Source organism: Ambystoma mexicanum, chromosome 10 (genome assembly GCF_040938575.1).
Source record: "Ambystoma mexicanum isolate Mex_15411 chromosome 10, UKY_AmexF1_1, whole genome shotgun sequence".
NCBI classification, from domain to species: Eukaryota; Metazoa; Chordata; class Amphibia; order Caudata; family Ambystomatidae; genus Ambystoma; species Ambystoma mexicanum.
The window spans coordinates 1,363,913,493-1,363,936,548 of record NC_090932.1 but is presented as its reverse complement, the minus strand read 5'-3'; the positions used below and the strand labels follow the sequence as shown (position 1 = coordinate 1,363,936,548).

At 44.1% G+C, this 23,056-nt stretch overlaps 1 protein-coding gene across 1 annotated transcript in view; it reads left to right on the top strand.

Annotated features, from left to right (window-relative positions):
* MYO18B (myosin XVIIIB) overlaps window positions 1–23,056 on the top strand; it is a 1,784,667-nt gene that overhangs the window by 1,377,457 nt on the left and 384,154 nt on the right. Inside the window, exon 36 of the mRNA XM_069620271.1 lies at window positions 19,737–19,853. Within this exon, the coding sequence (XP_069476372.1) occupies window positions 19,737–19,853 (117 nt within the window). The remainder of the gene's footprint in view (window positions 1–19,736; window positions 19,854–23,056) is intronic.

The following is a 23,056-nucleotide window of genomic DNA, read 5'->3' as shown; positions in this document are numbered from 1 at the left end:
TTTCTAAATAAGATTCCAATCTCATAGCAAGATCAAAAAATATAAGCATGAAACTATCCAGTGTGTGAAGGGTGATTTATTCCAAGTCCAGCCGACACATATTTCGACAAGCAGGTCGTTTTCAAGGCTGTTAGAGATAAGGTTGTGATAGGTCAAACATCATCAATAAAGGATAACATGTGTACAATTGTTCGCATGTGATGAGCCATACCCATCAAATCATAATCAAAACAATATTGATGTACAAGTGCAAGTAGTACAGTTATTCAGGGCAGATATGCAAAAATGACATCAAAATCGGGTGCACATACCCATAACCAGGCAGGCACAATCATGGGGAGCGAGAGCAGAGGTGGAGAAATAAGACATGGGATTCCTTAGCACATGGTCACACGTCAATTGACATTGTATTGTTGAGAATCTCAGTTTGTTAGAAATTGTAGAGATCAGTTCTAATAATACGTAATGTTATTGCAATACAATCCATAAGATTAGTCTGTGTGGTGGAAAGGTAAAGAGATGTCTATGTATTGAGGCATTTTTGAGACCCATTACCAAGCAAGAATATACCTGTTTGTGATTGTCAGAGATCATGCAAGATGGAAATGATGGTAACTCACCCAAGACGTACTGAGGGTTAATCCTAAACATTTGAAAAATAAAATGAGGGAGAGTGTCCACATTATACCATAAAATCCTATATTCATCATATAATGTAGAGCAATAAGCACTGGGCTGTTTATTTCTCAGTACTCGATTGGATGGTTCTTACCCTAAATGGTTTTGTAAGGAAACTTCATGGATGAAGTAGATAGTTGGAGTTAGTGCAGACTGTTGCCTCTTTAGTAAATCCGAGGAAAAAGCCCACTTAAAGTGTGGCTCAAATGCCTATAAAAATAAATATATAGCAATATTTTAGTGCCCCGTTGGCATTGTGGGTCACAAATAAGCAGTAGAGCTAGATAGAAATGATGAAAAAAAAATGTATAAGGCTGTTGCCCAGTTCCCTCACCTTATGAAGAGTAAAATGCAGTGCGTTGGCCTTTTTTTTCAGTAAGTCTCAAATAGAAAAACAAGGTTCCACTACCTACAATTGCAAAAAATGGTGGGTAATCAGTTGTCCACACAGTTAGATCCATGGTGAGATAATCCCACAATTGTGACTGAAAAATGTGAAAAAAGTCTTAAAAAACATCTAAAAGACGGTTTTACCTTGCAATCTATTGTTGGGTTGAATCCCAGCTGAAAGTCTGCAAGACGTAATGGCCTTGCTGGTAGGAGAGAGTATTGTTTGCAACTCGCCCGCGCGTCTGATGTCACACATAAAACGTGCGATATCACTGGCGGTCAGTGACGTCATGCGCATGTGCAGATGCATTTATTACCGCTAATCTAATAGCAGAAATTGGGTATGAGATAAAATGTTGACAGGGAGTTTTCTATGAAAGCCTAGTATGATGAAAATATGTCAAGATATATTAGTATCTTCAGATGTATGTCAGTATCCTGCTAGAAATGTTTAAATAGAGTGAAGAGTGGATGGTCATTACATTGAAAATAGGTAAACAAGATGAAAACATAATTGAACTGGAAACATTTAAATTAAATTAATGTAAATTCAGCTGGAGAGACCCTGTTGGTCCCGTGCCAGACAAATGAGAGAACAATCTAGAGTCAGGGTGCTATATAATATTGGTGCAGCAAAATAATTGTATAATATGATTGATGCAAGGTGATAAATGCTGGTGTCATATTTGAATGATGCACTGACCCAAACATTGTGAATATAAACAATCTTGAGGAAGAGTGTGCTAACAGTATGCATGTTGTCAAACAATGGATATATAGTATTGTACCTAATACAAGGTAATGAAGGCTCATGTCATGAGTAATAATATTGAAGATATGGTCGTGACAGATAATGCATTGAACTCCAGCATTATAAGAACTACATGGCCCTCATTCCGAGGTTGGTGCTAGTCATGCTAGTCAGGCTAATAGCGCCATGACTAGCACCAAAACCGGTACCGCCACCAACATGGTTTTATGGATCTAACTGGTACAGTCAGACCTTGGCGGGACCAGTAAATCCCCATTTGAAAACCATTCCCATTCCCCATTCCCATTTGAGCCCCCATAGGGCTCAATGGCAAGGGGGAAGGCGTCAATAACGGTACCGCAAACTGCGGTACCGTTATTGACCTCGGTATCCCTTTGCGGGTCCCGCCCTTAATGCCTGCGTGTAAGAGGATTCAATTCAACACTACAGCTAAGTCAATGCCTAGTCTGGGATACTGAATGGAAACCCTTATTGATATATCTTTATGTCCAGTTCATGCGTTCTGGATGACTACCCCTATATAACACCCCTCTCTTGGAATCCCCCTGACCCCACTGAGCCAAGAAGTAGTTCTGTTTTGCAAGTTAAAAGGTTTATTTGATAATTTAAACAATATATATATATATATATATATATATACATATATACATATATATATATATATATATACATATCACACTTTATTATAAATTAAAAATTGGATATCACACTTAATCTGAGCAGTAATCAATAATGGATAGTCTGGCACTGGCACACTTGTGAATAGGAACAGAAGAATAAGGTGGTAGAGAATACTTTATATAAGTTCAGATGGATGTAATGTTGAATGAAAATGCAATACAGAAAATACTCAATATGATTTCAACAAAACAAGGTAATCACTTTTCTCTGGCAATCCCCTCCCCCCTTTATGCAATGCAAGGAAATGGAAGGAAAGCACACAGTTCTCAGAAGTGCAATCAAATGTAATTCAGTTCACCCCAGCAAGCTTAGACTACAGATCAGAGTTTTAAACACAGGCCCAAAATGCTTTTACATGTGCTGGCAATGAAGTGAAAAATATGCTAAAATGCGTTTAATTCCCCCTAGAGGTTCAGGGTGAGTGGTATCTAGTTAATATTAGTCCAGGCTCACTCTAGCAATGATTCAGGGATGGTTCTTAAGAGGCAAACGAATTTTTAGCAAGGAAACTGCTGTTTTCACTCGTGGAGAAATTTGCAAATCGCGGTAAATTCGCGAGTGCGTTTTTCGCGATTGCGGCAAAAGTGTATGGAATAGGAATGCGGTTCTAGATTCGTTGAAAAGCTAAGATTCTAAGCTTTCAGAGGAAAGTTACTGCAAGTCTCTAAGACAAACGGTCACGGAGATATGAGCGATATGGCAAAGGTCATTTTTCAGATTTGAAATTTTAAAGTTCAAAATGACAAATGACAGCTAGCAACTAGAAATGACAGGTGACAGCTTTACAAATGACAGGTGACAGTTAGGAGGCAGTTCTACTTAGATTAAAATAGATTGAATTATATTATTTTAACTAAGAGATTGGTTCTGCACAGTTCTGCTGGGTACTCACAATATATTTTTGAAATAGAATGGGCCTCGCCACGGATCTGGTCAGGTTTTCTTCACTCTGGTCTGGTCTCTGCACTTCACAGTGATCTGGGTCAGCTCTGCTCTCACTGGTCTAGCCTCTCTGGATTCTGGAGATTGATGGATTTGAAGTCTGGATCTCTGGATGTTGTATGGTCCGGCAGAGCGCGTTGCAGCAAATGGAATTGAATGTCCCTATCTGTCCTGACTGTCTGCTTTTATGTGTTTTGAAAATGGGTGTGTGTGCAGCATCACTAGGCTCTACCCCTCTCCACTTGTCATTGGCCACTTCATCCTCTTCCCCTTGATTGGGGGAATGAAATGAAGTGTCATCATGATGAGGTCTGTTTATGGTACAGAGAACCCACCCCTGTCAAATTACACACAATCTATATTTTGACCCAAAAGACATATTTGCACAGGTACATATTTGTTTAAAATTACATGCACCCATCACATATCACAGTTGGTATACCCTGTCCAAATCTGCTCTTCCTGGGAGCTTGCATTGAGAAATGGCAACATATTTCACTTTTTGGTCAGGTTACCAATATCAGATTCTTACTCAAATTTATACACATGTGCGCAAGGCATGCAGGCATTAATTGATGAAGTATCAGACTTTTCACATGCATACATTTTAAGTAATACCCTCTTAACTGCTAGTTTGCCCCCAGATCATGCCACTGGTTCTAAAAACCTCTTAAAATGTGGGCAGAAAAATCACAAGAATTATGGTATCATTTAAATAATTATGACAAGTCCGTACTATGAGTTATTCATCTTTTTCTAAAACCATATTCTGGCTACAGGGGTGTGTCTTTTCAGGTCACATGGTACAGAAACCAGTCTTTCCACTTTCTTCAAGCTCAGCCTCTGTCTCCAGTTTCTCCCCCTCCCAGTTTCTGCCAAGAGGAAGCCATTTTTATTACCCCTGCAATAAACCATCTGCCTGGGCCCTGGAAGGCCCATTGTTCAAGAGGAAGCCATTTTTACGGCCCCCATAATAAAACATTTGCCTGAGTCAGGACAGGGCTTTGTTCAATTTCCTGCAGAGCCCAGGTAATTCAATCAGGGAAGTGTCATATCCCTTTTGGTGGGAGCAGCAAAAGGGCAGCTATGCCTGGGAACACAGCTGTTGTGCAAGTCTCATCTCCTGTCGGGGGTAGCTGGTGGGCAGAATTCAGTTCCTTAAGTCAGGCTTCAGATAAAATGTCACTTTTTGTTACCCAGTTTAAGTCAAGACAATGTTTACATATGCAGCTAGAATGCTGATTCTAAGTTTAGAACTATGACATTAAAACAATTGCAACCTATGTGACACTCAAAAGTAGGTCACTCATTTCTTTTAAACATTTAGATTTTTGGTAGTTTTAAATCCAGTTTCAGTTAGGCTGCTGCAGACCTGCAGAGCTCAGCCAGTCTTGTTATGAACATTCAAGTCACTTCAGAATATAACTTTACATTGGATCCACCTCTCAGTAAGTCTTTCTTTGGCCTGCCTTCATTTATTTCATTCATTTATTCAGTTTTACACAAAAAGAAAAAAGATCTGGTGTTTTAAAACGCCGGCTTTCTGATAGTGGTGAGTACTGGTACTGCACCCATTTTTGGGATTTAAGAAAATGAATTCCCCACAATTCTAGGTTGCTTTTGGCAATCAGCATTGCCATTCCCAATGGTTTCAGACTACTGTGTGGATAGTCCAATGGTGGTTTTAGGCAGTGCCCTTCTGTGCCCATAACATCGGCAAAAATGAGTGGCAGCCTATTCTTCATGCATTTCCCTGTGCATTTTCTGGGAAGCTCTGGCCATCATGATGTTTTCCATGTCAGTACTGTACAGTTTTTGAGGTAGGGCTCGGATGTATGGGTAAAAACATCCCACAAGCACCCCTCTTGCGATGGCCATTCTGTTTCACTGATGGAACTCGCAAGACCTGGGATGTTTCCTCATCTTCTTCCAATAGATGGCACAGTCCAGCATCTTTTTCTCCATCCGGTCGGATCGATCGGTTCTCCTCGCCGGTCCTGATGGGAAGATTGGGCGGTACCCCGAGCCCCTTGCGTCTCTGCTCCCGGTCTCCGGATCATCCTCCTTGGCCCGTCTCCAGGTTTTCTTTCTCCTAGGACGACAAAGGAAGAGCGGCAATACCTATTCATGGACATTTTTCCCCCACCATTGATATAGCGGGGTGGCATATAAATTTATAGTCAAAACATATGGACATGCACATTTCTTTTTGCATTCAAAAACGAAAACACCCACATTGAGAATTTGATAGGCTATATGTAGGATCTTTTAAGTTAGAACTGAATTAATCTGAGACAGTACCCTCTAGGATTCCAGAGGATTCCTCCAGTTGTTGAAGAGTGTGCCTGGGATGGCAACACTTCAACTGGTTTATGTGGACCCACTTGTCTTCCCCCTCTGCCAAACCGCCTTTGGGGATGCGGATCTTGTAGGCCACAGGGGAGATTTTGTCTATAATCTCAAAGGGTCCCTTCCATGTAGGCAAACATTTTCGCTGTTTGGCCTGGTTCCTCTGGAAATTGTATAAATAGACCCGGTCCCCCACCTGATATTCCTTCCTGGAAGTTTTCAGGTCATAGTGGGTCTTCATGCTATCAGCTGATCTTTCTAGATTCCGCTGAGCATAAGCACAAGCATGTTGAAGGTGTTTCCTTAAATTCTCCACATACTCATGAGTTGTGGAGGCATTTATCAGTGTCTGCTCTTGGGTCCTGTAGAGCAAATGCTGAGGAAGCACCATCTTGCGCCCAGTCATCAACTCGAATGGTGACATTTTGGTTGCAGATGAAGGAGTAGATCTGATGGCCATTAGGACAAGAGGTAATCGGATATCCAAACTTGGCCCAGAATCTGCCACAAACTTCTTTAATATGCTCACAATGGTTCGGTTATATCTCTCTACTGCCCCAGAAGAAGCTGGCCGGTAAGCAATATGCAACTTCCTTTTGACCCCCAGTATCTCCCACATCTTTGTCATTACTTCACTGGTGAAGTGGCTACCCCTGTCTGACTCAATCCTTTGAGTTTCTGCCTTGCAATTTGGGGCTGGGAGACATTCCACCCACTTGGTAAACAAGCATGTCACAGTCAACATGTACTTATTCCCCCTAGCAGAGCGAATCACGGGGCCTACAAAGTCGATTTGTAAATCTGACCATGGCAGTGTCATCCCCCGCTTTTGGAGAGGCGCGCGGTGTGTGAGGGACGTCGGCTGAAATTGTGCACACACAAGACAACCCTTCAAGTATTGGTTGAGGTCCTGGCCCATGTGTGGCCAGTATGCAACCTCTCTTAAGATTTCCAGTGTTGTGTGAAACCCCCTATGACCGGCGGTGGCCGCATCATGGGCGTGACTTAACATCAGGCTTCGGAATGAGGTAGGAACCACCCACTGATCGTGGCCAGCTTTGGATTTCCTTAGCAGCAAACCGTCTTGGATCCGGAACATTTTTGGACATTTCATCAACACTCTTAGGTCCTCTTTCCCAGTGTAATCGGTATCCGTCAGGGGAAAGTTCTCAGGATCCTCAAGGTGCTGGTAAAATTTACCAATTATTGGATCCCCCTTCTGAGCTGTAATCAAATCAGCATCAGGGGTCTCCTTGCTCCCTTGTGCAATTGAAAGGTCGTTGTGAGCATTTGTCTGGGACCTAGTGATAGCAGTGACCTGGATTTCCCCCAACAGGGACTCAATCTCAATTAGATCCCCTTGGATGGCCCCGGTTTTGGCCAGCTGATCAGCTAAGTCATTTCCAGTTTTGTCTGGTCCCTCTACTTTGGAATGACCCTTGATCTTTTTCCAATAGATGGTCATCTCATTCGAGGTGACCAGATCGTCAATGTTTGGGATCAACTTCCCATGTTTCAAGGGTTTGTTGTTAGCACATAACATGCCTCTGGTTTTCCAATTAACCAGGTGCTCCACGAACCCGTTCCGTACATAATCAGAATCTGTGATTATGACCAGTTCGTGGAGTTGATGTTGGACAGCAGTGAGGATGGCTTGATGCACAGCCATCAATTCTGCCACCTGACTACTTCGGGGACCAATTTTGTATCCAGCGGAGGGTTCTGGGGACTCATTCACCCATGCATTCCCTACTTCAGCCACCAGTTCTTTCTCCCCGTCGTTGTCAACATGGTAAGAGCATCCATCCACATATACAGTGGGCATTCCCTCACACTTGTCTTCTTCAAAGACTTTGTGTGGGGTATTAAGGTATGCCTCCGTGTTGTCCTTGATTTTTAGACTTTCGTCCTCGAGGCAGTTTTCTCTGGCACAATCATGCAAGTCAGCCAGACCTTGCGCGAGGGGACTCTTCTTGTTTTGGCCATATCTGACCTCCACAGGAAAGCCTTGCATTGACAGAATCCAGGAAGTAATTCGGGAATTACTCACATTTCCGGCCCGGATTCTGTCACTTTGGAGATATTGCAGAGGCTGGTGTGGAGTCTCCACTATGATGTGTTCCCCCTGGATAAACGGGCGGTAATTCTTCAATGCCCACACCGTTGCCAGGAGTGCCTTCTCACAATCGTTGAATTTTTCCTCCACAGAGGATAAAGTTTTGCTCGCATAGGAGATTACTTTATTGACCTTGTCATGCTTTTGGTATAATACTGCTGTCAAGCACGTATTAGAGAACCCCGTCTCCAGGAAGAACTCCTTGTTTCTGACAGGGTAAGCTAGGCAAGGCGCTTGTGAGAGGCTTCTTTTGAGTTGTTTTACTGCCTCGGCTTGTTCTGGACCCCATTCCCACTTAACCCCCCCCTTCAGGAGATGAATCAGGGGTCTGGTGATCTCTGCGTAGCCCTCAATGAACTTTCTGCTGTAATTAGTCAGTCCAGAGAGGCTCCTTAGTTCCCGCAGAGTTGTGGGGTCTTTCAGTTTCTGAAGTGCTTCCACTTTCTTTTCCTGGGGACAGAGACCCTGAGGAGTAATCTCATGCCCCAAGAAATTAACACGGGTTCTACACCACTGTGCTTTCTGAAAGGAACGTTTTGCTCCGGCGGCCCTCAACTGGGTCAGAACATAACGGATCTCCGCTATGTGTTCCTCCACAGATGAACTTTTGATGAGGACATCATCTACATAAGCCAGGTTACCCCTCGCACCCAGGTCGGGCATGGCCTTATGTAGGAAAATGTTGAATTCATTGCCAGAGTTGAGGTATCCGAAGGGAGTCCGGGTCCATGTGTATTGCTGGCCCCCAAAGGTAAAAGCCAGTTTGTATTGGTCCTCCCTACTGACCGGCACGGTCCAGTATCCATTGGTCAGGTCTATTGCTGTGAATACCTGTGACCCCTGGATCTGGGCCAGTCCTTGGTCAATGTAGGACAGAGGCCATCGGGAAGTATGGACCCGTTTGTTGAGCTCCCTGAGGTCGGCGCAGAGTCTCCACTGGCCGTTTGGCTTTAATATTCCCAGCACCGGATTATTGAAGGTGCTGTGGATGGGACGGATTATTACCCTGGACTCAAGGTTCTTAATTATTTCAGTAAGGGACTCCATTGATGCGAGAGGCAAGCGATATTGCTTCACAAACACTGGAGTCATGCCAGGGTCCGTGGGGATTGTTGTTGTGTGGATGTCAGTGCGACCACAGTCATATGAGTCTACCGCAAAGAGATCTTGGAAATCCAAGAAAACTTGTTTCAACTTTTGCTTTTGTTCCAGAGTCACACAGGCATCAGCTAGATTGGCTCTCTCTTCCACCATCTGCCTGAAGCCTGGAAAGACTTCTGGTTTGGCTATCTCAGCGGCCTCCTCCAGCTGGGTGGAGAAGTCCCTGGTCAGAGTGCTGATTTGGACTGGGGGCTTCAGGTGGGAAAGGCAGCCCTCATGGACTTGGAAAATCACCTCATCCCTCCTGAAGTCACAAGTCACATCTTCCTTACCATAAGGGCAAGAAGTGTACACCAGGAAGTTCCCCTCATGCCGGGTAAAAATCCTGTCTGGTGTTGTATTGTCATCACTGTCACTGTCAAAGCAGTCCTTGGGGATTGGCCCTAACAGTTCATTACCTAAATCGATGGAAAAATGTCGGTCATCAACCGCCATTCCAATAATGGTGCCTGCGACTAGAGTAATACTCTTTAAGTCGTTGTTATCCACCTCTATTAGAATGGTGTCATGTTCTATGTTGACTAATGGTGTTGGGTTTACCCCCAACCCTTGCTGTTGGAGAGAAGCGTTTAGATGTATGTAAGCATCAGGGTTTTTCAAATGTTGTCCTCTTTTAGCTTTCACTTCCAGGGAGAATTGTCGGATCCTTTCTGGGATGGTGACTTCCTCTTTGATCTGAATTTCAACTGCATAAGGTAGCAATTGAGCTGACCTAAGTGCTTTTTCTGGATCATCAAAGCCCATGGGATTATCCGCTAATCGGGACCAAGCTTTGAAGTTTATTAGGTCCAAACTAATGGCAAAGCGATTGAGAATGTCACTGCCTAAGTAAAAGGCGGCAGGGACGTCTCGCACGACCCAACAATTGTGGACTATGCTCTTGTTGCCAATGGAGATTTTGAGCATACACCTGCTTGGCAGGAGATGTTTGGAATTAGGTGCTTCCAGGTCCATTTCCCATTTGTCTATCAGTTTGAAGGTGGGAATGGCTGGATCTTTTGGGAGTTGGCGGAACATGGCTTCGCTGATGAAGCTCTTACCGTTGTTCACACACACTCGAGCGAGAACAGAGTCCTTCCCATCATTTAACTGAACAGGGATGAACAACTGCTCTCCAATTTGCTGAATATCAGCCAGGCTCTGAGCTGATTTCACATCTTTCTGGACTATAGGAGTGGGAGTTTCTGATTGTGGATTAGTAAAGAATTTCAGGGTGTTTCCTTCCAGTGTGGAATACCACCTTAAACTGGAAGGAAGGTTGATTTTCAGAAATAGAGAGGACCCCCCATCACCAGTCTGTTGTCCTACTGCTATTACTGTCACGTCTGGAGTTTGGTTGTTCTGGAAGTGAAATTCTACTTGGTCAAATTTTTGTTCAACCATGTGGCAGGTGCCGTTTAAACTAACATGGTTGACACTCTGTTTTAATTTTATTGGTCGACTAGTCTGGGTCCAGAGGACCTTGTTTACGCAATCTATTAAGGGTGACAACCTCCTCAGGAGGTCATTCCCCAGTAAACAAGGGGTGCCCTCTGGAGTTACTAATATGACAGGGTGTTTCACCTTGTGTCGCCCGATCTTAATGTCCAAGTCTGCAGTCCCCTCAACGGGAATTTCCTTCCCGTCAAAGTTCTGCAGTTGTCCAGGAAGAGAGGTGAGAGGAATTTGGTAATTCTCTCCCCTTCCTGCATTCAGTTCGTCAAAGGCCCTTCTGGACAGAAGGGTAGCTTGAGATACAGTGTCCACCAGTGCCAAAATTGTACCCTGCCCCTGTACTTGTACCGGGGCATAATATCTTCCCTCCTTCTCCTCAAGGGGGCACAGATAATGCACATTTTTGGACAACTGGTGGGCTAACTTTCTGGTTTTGGACATCGCTAGCGAAGAGATTTGGGCAGAATTCTGTGGAGAGCCTTGGGAATCTGAAAGAAAAAGTTGGCAACTGGAGATCAGAGCCATTGTGGGTTCCCCTGGATCCGGTTCCGGGCCGCCCCCCCCTTTTTGGAGGCAGTCATCAGGATGGGTTTGAACCAGGGGATTTTCTTGCTGTTGGTTCTGGGATGAGATGGTGGGTGGCGGTAGCTCAGTCTCCACATCTCCCCAGTCTGGATTTGCATCCCTAGGGACCCATTTTTCTTTGGGAGGAGTTCCCCCCTCTCTGAAGGAGAAGATCCTTTTCCCAGGATCTTCTGAGGATCCCTCTCCCTCAAATTGGAAGATCTGTACCTCCTCCTCAAACTGAGTCTGTTTGGGTCTTTTGTTTCTCCTACCCCCCCTCTGCTCCTTAGGAGGCAGACTTTCAGGGGCAAGAGATTTTGTTTCCAGTTCCTGGGTTTCCAGGGGCTGTTTCCAAGTGAGGAAGGAAGCTTCCTCCCAGGCTTTACACCCCCCTTCCCTTTGTGCCTCCTCCCTGGGAACCGGTGAGTTATCGGGGTGCTGCCCCGTCATTGTTCTGGAGCACCAGGTCCAGAGTTGGGTGCGTTCTGTGCTGGCATGCCGATCTGAGGGTTCTGCTGAGCGCTCAGTATGTGACCCAGATCCCGCGCCATGTTTTGAACCTGGCGCTCTAACTGGGAAACCCGCTCAGGCTGATACGGGGCCCTGTTTTCTCCCCTGGGCTGATCCCGGGAAGGGTAGCTATCCCTTCTTTGGTAGTACCCCTGGTTGGGAAGATTTGGATACCCCTCCACCCTTGGCCTCCCCTCTCCCGGATTCGGTTGTCTGGGCTCAGGGAATTGGGGAAAGAAGGATGGATGATTTTGGGGCTGGAAATTGGGTGGATACCTGGGGAAGAAGTTCTGCCCAGGATTTGGAGAATTTCTGCCCTCCGGTGGGAAGTTAGGAGGGAAGTTCCCTGGGTTAGGTGCTTGGCTGGATCCCCCCCCTTGGGCTGGAGGAGTCAACACATAACCCAGGATGGGTCGATTACCCTTATAACGGGGACTTACATAGTCAGGAGAGCGAGGGACCCCATTTGTGGGACTACCTCCTTGACTCCCTGTTTGTGACTGGCCCGAGGACCTTCTGGGCCTAGCATTATTAGGTGCAGGTAGGTTTTTAGGCCCCCCCATCTCCAAATCCAAAACGGGGGTGACCTTTACCTCTGCCACCTTGGCAGCAGCAGGGGTGCTGTTGGTTTTGGGATTTTTTGGCTGGTTTTTGTTTTCCACTGGTTTCTGCACCTCATAGATCCGGGTCGCCTGTTCAATGACCCAGTCTAAAGATCTTTTCTCGTGAAAATCCCTCACGAGCTGGGTCATTATATATTTGGGCAAGGCATGGAAAAATGTATTGACAAATTCTCTGCTATCTGTGCGCACCCTTCTGGTGGTCTGCGCAAAGGCCCGTTTCAGTTCTTGCACGAATTCTTGTGGGGCCTGATCCTCCCCACATTGCAAATTGTAGGCTGCCTTGCGAGCCTCTTGAGGATTTCGGTGCACAGAGAAATGTTTCAAGATGGCCGCCTTATAGGTGGACCATCTTAAACGATTTTGGTCCTCCAGCCCCGCAAAGAAACTGGAGTATTCTGGGGAGAATGTCCATTTGACGTACTGGATGCAGCTACTGCTGTCCTTCAAATGGAAAGTCTCCATCATTTGCTCATAGAGCTCCAAGTGTTCCCAAACAGAGTACTTGGCGTTCTTATGATAAGGCGTGATGACACTCCTGATTGCCTTAATCTGCTTCAATGGGTCCTTAAGCAAGGCCCTTTTTGCCTTATTGGCCTTTTTGGTCCGGGTAACCCTGGTCCATTCATCCTCTGACTCAGAGGCACTGCTCCCAGAGGTTCCTGTCTGATCTTCCAGGTTTTCCCGGATTCTGCGAGCCTGGGAATGGCTGGCAGAATGTGTGGACATGGTCTTCTGTGTCCTGTACCGTTCAGAGGAGTCTTCAGATTCCTCTTTGCTGCCAGGATTTGATGGGTACCCCCCCCACTGACCTAACTGGGCAGAGGTTTTCAGGATGCCCTTAATGGGCCTACTCTCCTGGGGTTCCCCACTAAATTGCACTGTGCTTGGGTGCCCATACCCGGATGCCCGCCCCTCCATTCCTGGGTGGTACTGGCCTATGAGCCCCATGCTTCTGGCTGGATAGTAATCTGCCATCCCTGTGGCCCTGTGCTCATGTGCTCCAGGGGACATGGGGGTGGCAGAGTCCAGGGACTGAGAGAAATAAAGGCCTCTGGTACTAGGGCTCCTGGGGTTATGCTCAGGAGTTTCTCTTTCCCAGCGAACCTCATCTCTATCCGCCCCTGCTCCCTGTTGCAATGCAAGAGCCTGCGCCTTCAGTTCCTCAGTTAAGGCCTTACTAGACTCTATCAGTCTCTCCTGCATCACTACCTGTTGTTGGAGTCTATCATTGTGCTGGCAGAGAGCCTCATTCTCTCTCTTCATTTCCTGATTGGTCCTGGAGCACTGGGCCAGTCTTTGCTGCAGGAGGGTTACCTCCTGAGCTGTGTCCCTATTGGCCTGCTCCTGTCTTGCCAGAGCCTCCTCCACCCTCCTGGTGTGCTCTAGCAAGTCCTGGTGTTCTTTTTGGAAGTCACCCAGTCCCTGGTGGGCCAGGTGATTTTCTTCCATTTTTCTCCTTAAGTGGCAGACTTCCGGGCCTAAGGTGTCCCTTTCCGGACCAAGAGCTTGAATTTGTGACGCCAAGTCGTCCCTTTGCCTTTGGAAGGCACCAGCTTTCTGGCGCTCCTGATCAAACTCTGCCTGGGTATCCAGGTCTTTCAGGATCAGTTTATTGCTCTCCTCTTTCTCTCTGTCTAGTTGGATTTGCAGGGTGGCTACCTGCTCTGTGCATGCCCTGTTGAAATTGATCTGTTGCTCTAGCTTTTTCTGGCTCTGCAGTAGGGAGTCCAAACTGTCTTGGCGTTCCTTCTGCAAAGCCAGAATTCTGGTATCCTGGTCTGTCTTTTCCTGTTGCAGTATATCCATGTCCTCTTTTATTTTAATGATATACTGCCTACTATCATTTTCTGACTCCTGGCTCCCCTGCAGCCTCTGCTCAGAAGAGACCAGGTCAGATTGGACCTTCTCTAACGCCATCTGTCGCTTATTTGCCAGATCTTGGCTTTCAGTACATTTATCCTGCATGTCTCCCATATATAGGTACAGGTATGCCGCTATCCTAACCATCTTGTCTTTTTCATCCTTAGCTTTAGGAGCCATGTATAGTTCACTCAGGGCCACATGTAAGGGACCCTGATCTCTCCATATATCTGACCCTGTTTCCGTGACCTGTTGCGTGATGGCCTGCAACCAGACCATGCGGTCCTGGTGAGTCCACTCACCTCTCACAAATAACTTATGTAAGAAGTGCTCTCTGGCTATTTCATGTCTACTAAGGTCGTCATTCTAGAGATTGGTCTCTGTCCTGACTTACAGAAGTTTATATTATATTTTTGCAAAACAGACCTTTTCCTTAGAGCGTTCCTTTGAGGAGTGCTTTACAGCGTAACACAGCGTGTGCTCCGACCGGATATGTGTATCTGGTCAGCTGGCACGCTGTATTAATCTGCACAAGTGATAGATCTAACCCAAACGTCCGGCCCGAGCCCCCAATTTGTAAGAGGTTTCAATTCAACACTACAGCTAAGTCAATGCCTAGTCTGGGATACTGAATGGAAACCCTTATTGATATATCTTTATGTCCAGTTCATGCGTTCTGGATGACTACCCCTATATAACACCCCTCTCTTGGAATCCCCCTGACCCCACTGAGCCAAGAAGTAGTTCTGTTTTGCAAGTTAAAAGGTTTATTTGATAATTTAAACAATATATATATATATATATATATCACACTTTATTATAAATTAAAAATTGGATATCACACTTAATCTGAGCAGTAATCAATAATGGATAGTCTGGCACTGGCACACTTGTGAATAGGAACAGAAGAATAAGGTGGTAGAGAATACTTTATATAAGTTCAGATGGATGTAATGTTGAATGAAAATGCAATACAGAAAATACTCAATATGATTTCAACAAAACAAGGTAATCACTTTTCTCTGGCAATCCCCTCCCCCCTTTATGCAATACAAGGAAATGGAAGGAAAGCACACAGTTCTCAGAAATGCAATCAAATGTAATTCAGTTCACCCAGGCAAGCTTAGACTACAGATCGGAGTTTTAAACACAGGCCCAAAATGCTTTTACATGTGCTGGCAATGAAGTGAAAAATATGCTAAAATGCGTTTAATTCCCCCTAGAGGTTCAGGGTGAGTGGTATCTAGTTAATATTAGTCCAGGCTCACTCTAGCAATGATTCAGGGATGGTTTTTAAGAGGCAAACGAATTTTTAGCAAGGAAACTGCTGTTTTCACACGTGGAGAAATTTGCAAATCGCGGTAAATTCGCGAGTGCGTCTTTCGCGATTGCGGCAAAAGTGTATGGAATAGGAATGCGGTTCAAGGTTCGTTGAAAAGCTAAGATTCCAAGCTTTCAGAGGAAAGTTGCAAGTCTCTAAGACAAACGGTCACGGAGATATGAGCGATATGGTAAAGGTCGTTTTTCAGATTTGAAATTTTAAAGTTCAAAATGACAAATGACAGCTAGCAACTAGAAATGACAGGTGACAGCTTTACAAATGACAGGTGACAGTTAGGAGGCAGTTCTACTTAGATTAAAATAGATTGAATTATATTATTTTAACTAAGAGATTGGTTCTGCACAGTTCTGCTGGGTACTCACAATATATTTTTGAAATAGAATGGGCCTCGCCACGGATCTGGTCAGGTTTTCTTCACTCTGGTCTGGTCTCTGCACTTCACAGTGATCTGGGTCAGCTCTGCTCTCTCTGGTCTAGCCTCTCTGGATTCTGGAGATTGATGGATTTGAAGTCTGGATCTCTGGATGTTGTATGGTCCGGCAGAGCGCGTTGCAGCAAATGGAATTGAATGTCCCTATCTGTCCTGACTGTCTGCTTTTATGTGTTTTGAAAATGGGTGTGTGTGCAGCATTACTAGGCTCTACCCCTCTCCACTTGTCATTGGCCACTTCATCCTCTTCCCCTTGATTGGGGGAATGAAATGAAGTGTCATCATGATGAGGTCTGTTTATGGTACAGAGAACCCACCCCTGTCAAATTACACACAATCTATATTTTGACCCAAAAGACATATTTGCACAGGTACACATTTGTTTAAAATTACATGCACCCATCACATATCACAGGAGGTATACCCTGTCCAAATCTGCTCTTCCTGGGAGCTTGCATTGAGAAATGGCAACATATTTCACTTTTTGGTCAGGTTACCAATATCAGATTCTTACTCAAATTTATACACATGTGCGCAAGGCATGCAGGCATTAATTGATGAAGTATCAGACTTTTCACATGCATACATTTTAAGTAATACCCTCTTAACTGCTAGTTTGCCCCCAGATCATGCCACTGGTTCTAAAAACCTCTTAAAATGTGGGCAGAAAAATCACAAGAATTATGGTATCATTTAAATAATTATGACAAGTCCGTACTATGAGTTATTCATCTTTTTCTAAAACCATATTCTGGCTACAGGGGTGTGTCTTTTCAGGTCACATGGTACAGAAACCAGTCTTTCCACTTTCTTCAAGCTCAGCCTCTGTCTCCAGTTTCTCCCCCTCCCAGTTTTTGCCAAGAGGAAGCCATTTTTATTACCCCTGCAATAAACCATCTGCCTGGGCCCTGGAAGGCCCATTGTTCAAGAGGAAGCCATTTTTACAGCCCCCATAATAAAACATTTGCCTGAGTCAGGACAGGGCTTTGTTCAATTTCCTGCAGAGCCCAGGTAATTCAATCAGGGAAGTGTCATATCCCTTTTGGTGGGAGCAGCAAAAGGGCAGCTAGGCCTGGGAACACAGCTGTTGTGCAAGTCTCATCTCCTGTCGGGGGTAGCTGGTGGGCAGAATTCAGTTCCTTAAGTCAGGCTTCAGATAAAATGTCACTTTTTGTTACCCAGTTTAAGTCAAGACAATGTTTACATATGCAGCTAGAATGCTGATTCTAAGTTTAGAACTATGACATTAAAACAATTGCAACCTATGTGACACTCAAAAGTAGGTCACTCATTTATTTTAAACATTTAGATTTTTGGTAGTTTTAAATCCAGTTTCAGTTAGGCTGCTGCAGACCTGCAGAGCTCAGCCAGTCTTGTTATGAACATTCAAGTCACTTCAGAATATAACTTTACATTGGATCCACCTCCCAGTAAGTCTTTCTTTGGCCTGCCTTCATTTATTTCATTCATTTATTCAGTTTTACACAAAAAGAAAAAAGATCTGGTGTTTTAAAACGCCGGCTTTCTGATAGTGGTGAGTACTGGTACTGCACCCATTTTTGGGATTTAAGAAAATGAATTCCCCACAATTCTAGGTTGCTTTTGGCAATCAGCATTGCCATTCCCAATGGTTTCAGACTACTGTGTGGGTAGTCCAATGGTGGTTTTAGGCAGTGCCCTTCTGTGCCCATAACATCGGCAAAAATGAGTGGCAGCCTATTCTTCATGCATTTCCCTGTGCATTTTCTGGGAAGCTCTGGCCATCATGATGTTTTCCATGTCAGTACTGTACAGTTTTTGAGGTAGGGCTCGGATGTATGGGTAAAAACATCCCACATGCGTTAAGGGAGGGACCCACAAAGGGACCTCGGAATAGAGCGCAAAGGGATCCCTTTGCGCCCAGGTCGTAATGACCCCCGATGCGTCACAAATAGACCCATGTTAATAGTTGGATGGATCTCAACAAGGCCAAACTAAATCAATGGATTGCAAATGGTTCATGGTTCATTGGTCGGTCACACATGACCGATCCTAAATACAACTCTAGATAAAAAAAAATATACATTTCTTTGTCCGTGTTCAAACCATGTTGGATACATATATATATATATATATATATATATATATATATATATATATATATATATATATATATGTATATATATATATATATATATATATATATATATATATAATATATATATATATATATATATGTATGTATGTATATATATATATATATATATATATATATATATATATATATATATATATATATATATATATTACATATAGTTTTGGCTTCCAGCTGTCTCAATTTAAGCTTCAGGAAGGGGACTGTAGGTTAGCAGATACAGACCCAAGTGCAAGAGTTCCCAGGAGGCAGTGCGGGTGTGTGGCTCGGTGGGCAGGGATCTGGGCCCCAATCAGAGGGTAACCAGGTACCTAGTGCTGAAGCAGAAAGATCAGCAGGGGAGAGGACGAGCGAAAGCAGAAGCAAAGAGGAAGGTCTTGAGGTGTTTCTGGAACCGAAGATGGTTCTCCTCAAGTTTCAGAGAGGCCGGGAGGCTGTTCCAGAAGAAGGCCCCAGCTGAAGAAAGAGATCTAATCACAAATCATTGCTTGGAGAAGTGACTCACCCTGCTAATAAAATAAAGATGGGTATAGGCTCACATTGCATCAATGTGAGGTTATAGGCTGCTCCAAGGGTGAACCTATGGACAGAACACATCTTCTTTCCATGCCCTTTCTCTTAATCAACCGTCACTCGCATATAACTACACTCAAAAACAAGCATTGCCAAAGCAAAGACTATTTGCCAGGCACTGTCACATTGGTATTAAATAGGAATTACATGGAAACAGATAACATAACTGGTGTGAGTACATGGACACACGATAGCAGTGCTTGGCAAATCCCTATCTGATATCTAAATACAGGCTACAACTGTTAGCGGTGTTAATCCTTGAATTACCAGAACATCAGTGCACGGAACATGTGTGTTTTGGACTGAGAGGGGCAGGTAGTGGCTGGGAATGACCATGTGCAATAGCAGGGCATGGACATAAAATAGGTAAATGTCAAACAACAGCCCCAATTAAACCATGAACTCTCAGATGACTGCTTTTGAAATATGACTGAAAGATTCGTTATACGGCAATCACTGACGTGCTGGTCCAATAGACAAGGGTGTGCCAGTCCTCTGGGCAAAAGTAGGCCACTTATCATTCTTTAAACCAATGTTACTTGTCCAGTGCCCTTTAAAAATTGACTATTTCAGAAACATTTTCCCAAAATGTACGTTCAAGGTACCATGCAAAGATTTTTTCCAAGAAAAGTAATGTTTGATGGCTGATGTTTTTAATGTGTTTCCTTTTATTTGCGGGGCATTTTTTGTCCCAGCACACCAACAAGATCATGTTCTATGATCATTCCCCCTAATGAATGTGACTCCTTCGGGACATACTCACTATGTCAGCTCATATTTTTAACCGCATGTACAAACTTAAAAAAACCCTACAGAACTTTGAATGTAAACTTGGCATTAGCATGAATGGATTGATGGGCTGAATTATGGATGCACTTGTCAAACCACAGAAGACTGAAGCAATGTTACAAGTTACATTACCAGGATATCAAAGAAAATGTTCAAGTGCAATTGATTTGTATTTTCTGACTTTCTAAAAAAAAAAAAAATAAAAAAAAAAAAATCTGGTTTTCTTAATTGTGTGGGTCACTTTGCTGTTGACTGGGCAGGTCTGAGTCATGTGTTTTGCCACAGCCCTGATATGTATGAATTCAATGGGAATGCTACCATTAGTGCATGCAGGTTACCAATGGGTATGTTCTATGCACTCATCTCTCTATGGTTTGTTCTGCATTAGGTGGAGGAGCAGTTGTACCAAATGCAGCATGAGAAATGCGACCTTCTGAAGCGAACAGATGAGGACCAGGAGGACCTCAATGAGCTCATGAAGAAGCACAAGGCCCTCATTGCCCAGGTGAGGCATCTAAGTGACTCGTGTGAAAGAGATGTTATAACCGAGCCTCGCGTAGGCGACAGGCAAGTGCTGGTACAATAGCATAGCTCTGTCAAATGTGTTCCATGGTGTGCGGTAAGCTCCTTATGTTCATATAGATGGGTATAGCTTTTTCACTGCTATATATTCTGAAGGCACAGGCTCTCAAAGTGTATGAACGCGTTATTAATACCAGAAAACAGTGGCGATAGACCAACATATAGTGACATTGACAGGCCATGCTTAACCTTACATGTATTGATGAGCAACACGGGATAACGAGTGCTAGTTTCGCAGCAACACATCCGGTTGGAGTGATGTTCTTTTACACCCATTATTTTGAGTACTGTTCTGGCAGCCAACACTGTTCAATTATTTATTATTTATTTATTTATTTAATATACGCGTAGCCAAACTGGTTTTGTATACACAACACACCAATACCCATTTTCCACACTGGGGTGTATTACATGATAAACTTCATCGGGTGCATAGATTTTAAAACGTATATCAAATAGATGAACATACATAAAATAAAATTAATAAAAACGAATAAGCCCCTCAAAATCATTCACTTAGTACTCTCTATGATAATTCATCTAAAATGTCTATACATTTTGAATACAATTTCACCATAAAATACAAAAAGTTACCTTCAATGCACCATTTCCACGTAAAACATTTACCAATCAGCACCATGAAATGTGTTCTTATGACTTGACATATTTATATCTGATCAAGTTTAGACGCTTACAATGTGTCAGAATATGTTCCAGAAACTCCATCACATTATCACCACATAGCTGACACATGCGCTCAGATCTAACCAATCCAATCCTTGCATCCCTAATTCATTATTTATTTTTGTATTTTTGAATATTGAAATTGATTGACAGTCCCACATTTCCGGCTTCTCTCCCACTGAGCTGCATTGTTTGTGGCCTGAATTGTGCTCACAGAATACGTTTCTTCCAGCAGACTCTTGTTGTCTTACCCGTGTACGTGTCACTAACATTCATCCAGAGTACAAAGGTTTCCCATTCAATATGGCGACATGGAGAAGGTGATGGGGCATTGGCGACTCACTCAAGGTTCACTTTGCATGGCGTGTACAACCCTAAACAAACAAAAGAAACAAAATGGAAATCCCTTTGACACTGACATTCATGGCTGGATTACAACAGCCGATGTCTAGTTGTTTACTAGTATTGGCGAAACAATTGATCTTGCTTTATAAATCTAAAGGTAAGATGTTCTTGGTCTGTGGAGGCTTTACAATAAAAAAATTTAAGAAAATGTTGCCTTCTGCATTTGCAAGAACAAGCTAATGTAATGGAGGCAATAATCGATTGGGAGCATCCAAAAGGTTCACATGTATCTATACACATAATAGCCATGTTTCATAATCACACAATCAGACGTAGCCAAAGGCATCACAACCTAAATAACTTGTACAAAGTAGTGTAGTACAAAAGTGGAAAACATATCAATTTACCATGCAACATCGAAACAAAATGAGCTCCTAACGGAAAAATTGCCCAACTTAAACGGCTGCACTGGATACTACAAAATGGCTGCCACCACAGCAGTGCATTCACCACGAAATATTCGTTCTGCCTCTACCTGAGCTGATTGACACTTAAGCCCCACAGCTACTGCTCTCTCTAGCCAGACCTAAAAATGAAAACAAACTTTAGCTGGTCTTCCTATCCCTGGTGGTGCGGCACATGTGTGCGGCCGCTATGCAGGCAAGCTGTGCTTTGGTTACAGGGGCCTGAATGGTGCTGCACAAGCAATGGGGAAGCACTGCCTTAAAAGGGACAGCATCTCTCGTTGCGATCTTTGTTCTTACGCTGCGCGTGGCTAATGGGGACCCCGACTTGTCAGAATGGAACGCCCCAATCTGAATTTGATGCTCACCACCTCTACCTCTGTATAGCTTTCATTATATGAATATGTTCCAGTGGCATGAGCTGGAGCAATTTGTTTCCTGTATTCAAGTGGGCAAAGATGACCTCTGTTATTACAGTGCTTACATGTGGGTTCCATCTGTCACACAGCTTTAGTGAACCATGATGTTATTGTGACATATGTATGGCAGAAAAAGAAATATACGTCCACAGGCCTTTACAGTGGATAGTCAAATCAGTCATCTGAGGTCCACAGAGGCCTTTTAAAAATACAAATGTCTCCATTTTTAAAACATTCAACATTGTGCCATCTACTACTTCTGCCCATGTCCCGCTGCACAGTAGGGTACCCGCAGGGGAGGCTTGCTTTTCACGGAAGTAATTGCAGGCTTCCTTGCAGGATGGGGGAAATCAGTCTACAGTCATTGTTTTAACCTTGTACATTCACAAGGGCCTCAGTGGCATGCCTCAGTGGCATGCATCGCCACTCTTTATTCTTGCCCCCATTGCCCCCATTGCCCTCATCCCATAGCACCTTCAACCTTCATTTTCAAAAGCAGCAGGCAAGACAGAATGGTAAGGGAAAAAGAAGCATGGGGCGATTCAAGTCAGTAAAACGAAACGGGCTCCTCTCTGCAGCAAATGCTACTGATTTTGTAGAGGTGTGACATATTCAAGGTGGCACACGATTGTGAAGTGAATTACGGGAGAAAGACGACACAGCTATGACGCCCTAGCATGGTTGCTAGGGTGCAGCACAACCAGCACATTCCACAGTGTGACTGGTGCTCTGTTGCCCATACTGCAATTAAAAATAGGGTTGTGGGAGGGGCACTAGATTTGGCGCCAATGATAATAAATGTGTCTGACTGTCAATGAGGACCAGAGACCAAGAGGAGGCCATTGATATACCCAGTAGCGTAGCCCAATATTTGCGGGGGCCCCTGTGAGCCATGCTGAGGGCCCCCCACCAAGCTCTCTAATGCAAGGGGTATGCCGCACTCTGGGCCGGCCTGGACTACTATGTGTGCGCAATGTCCACGATGATCATGCCACTGTAGGGGCACGCACTCCTCCAGGTGAAACATGTAAGTATATATTTTTTTTAATTAAAGCTTAAATGTTTCACCTAGTGTAGAAAGTAGAGAGCAATGCCTGGTCCTCAAATATACCACCCACCAGAGATGGCTGGTGAGTTGTTTTATTGGAGGGTGTAAATATTTGGCATAAGTATGCAAGAGTGACCAAGCTTAGCAAGGGAGCCCGAACCAATGA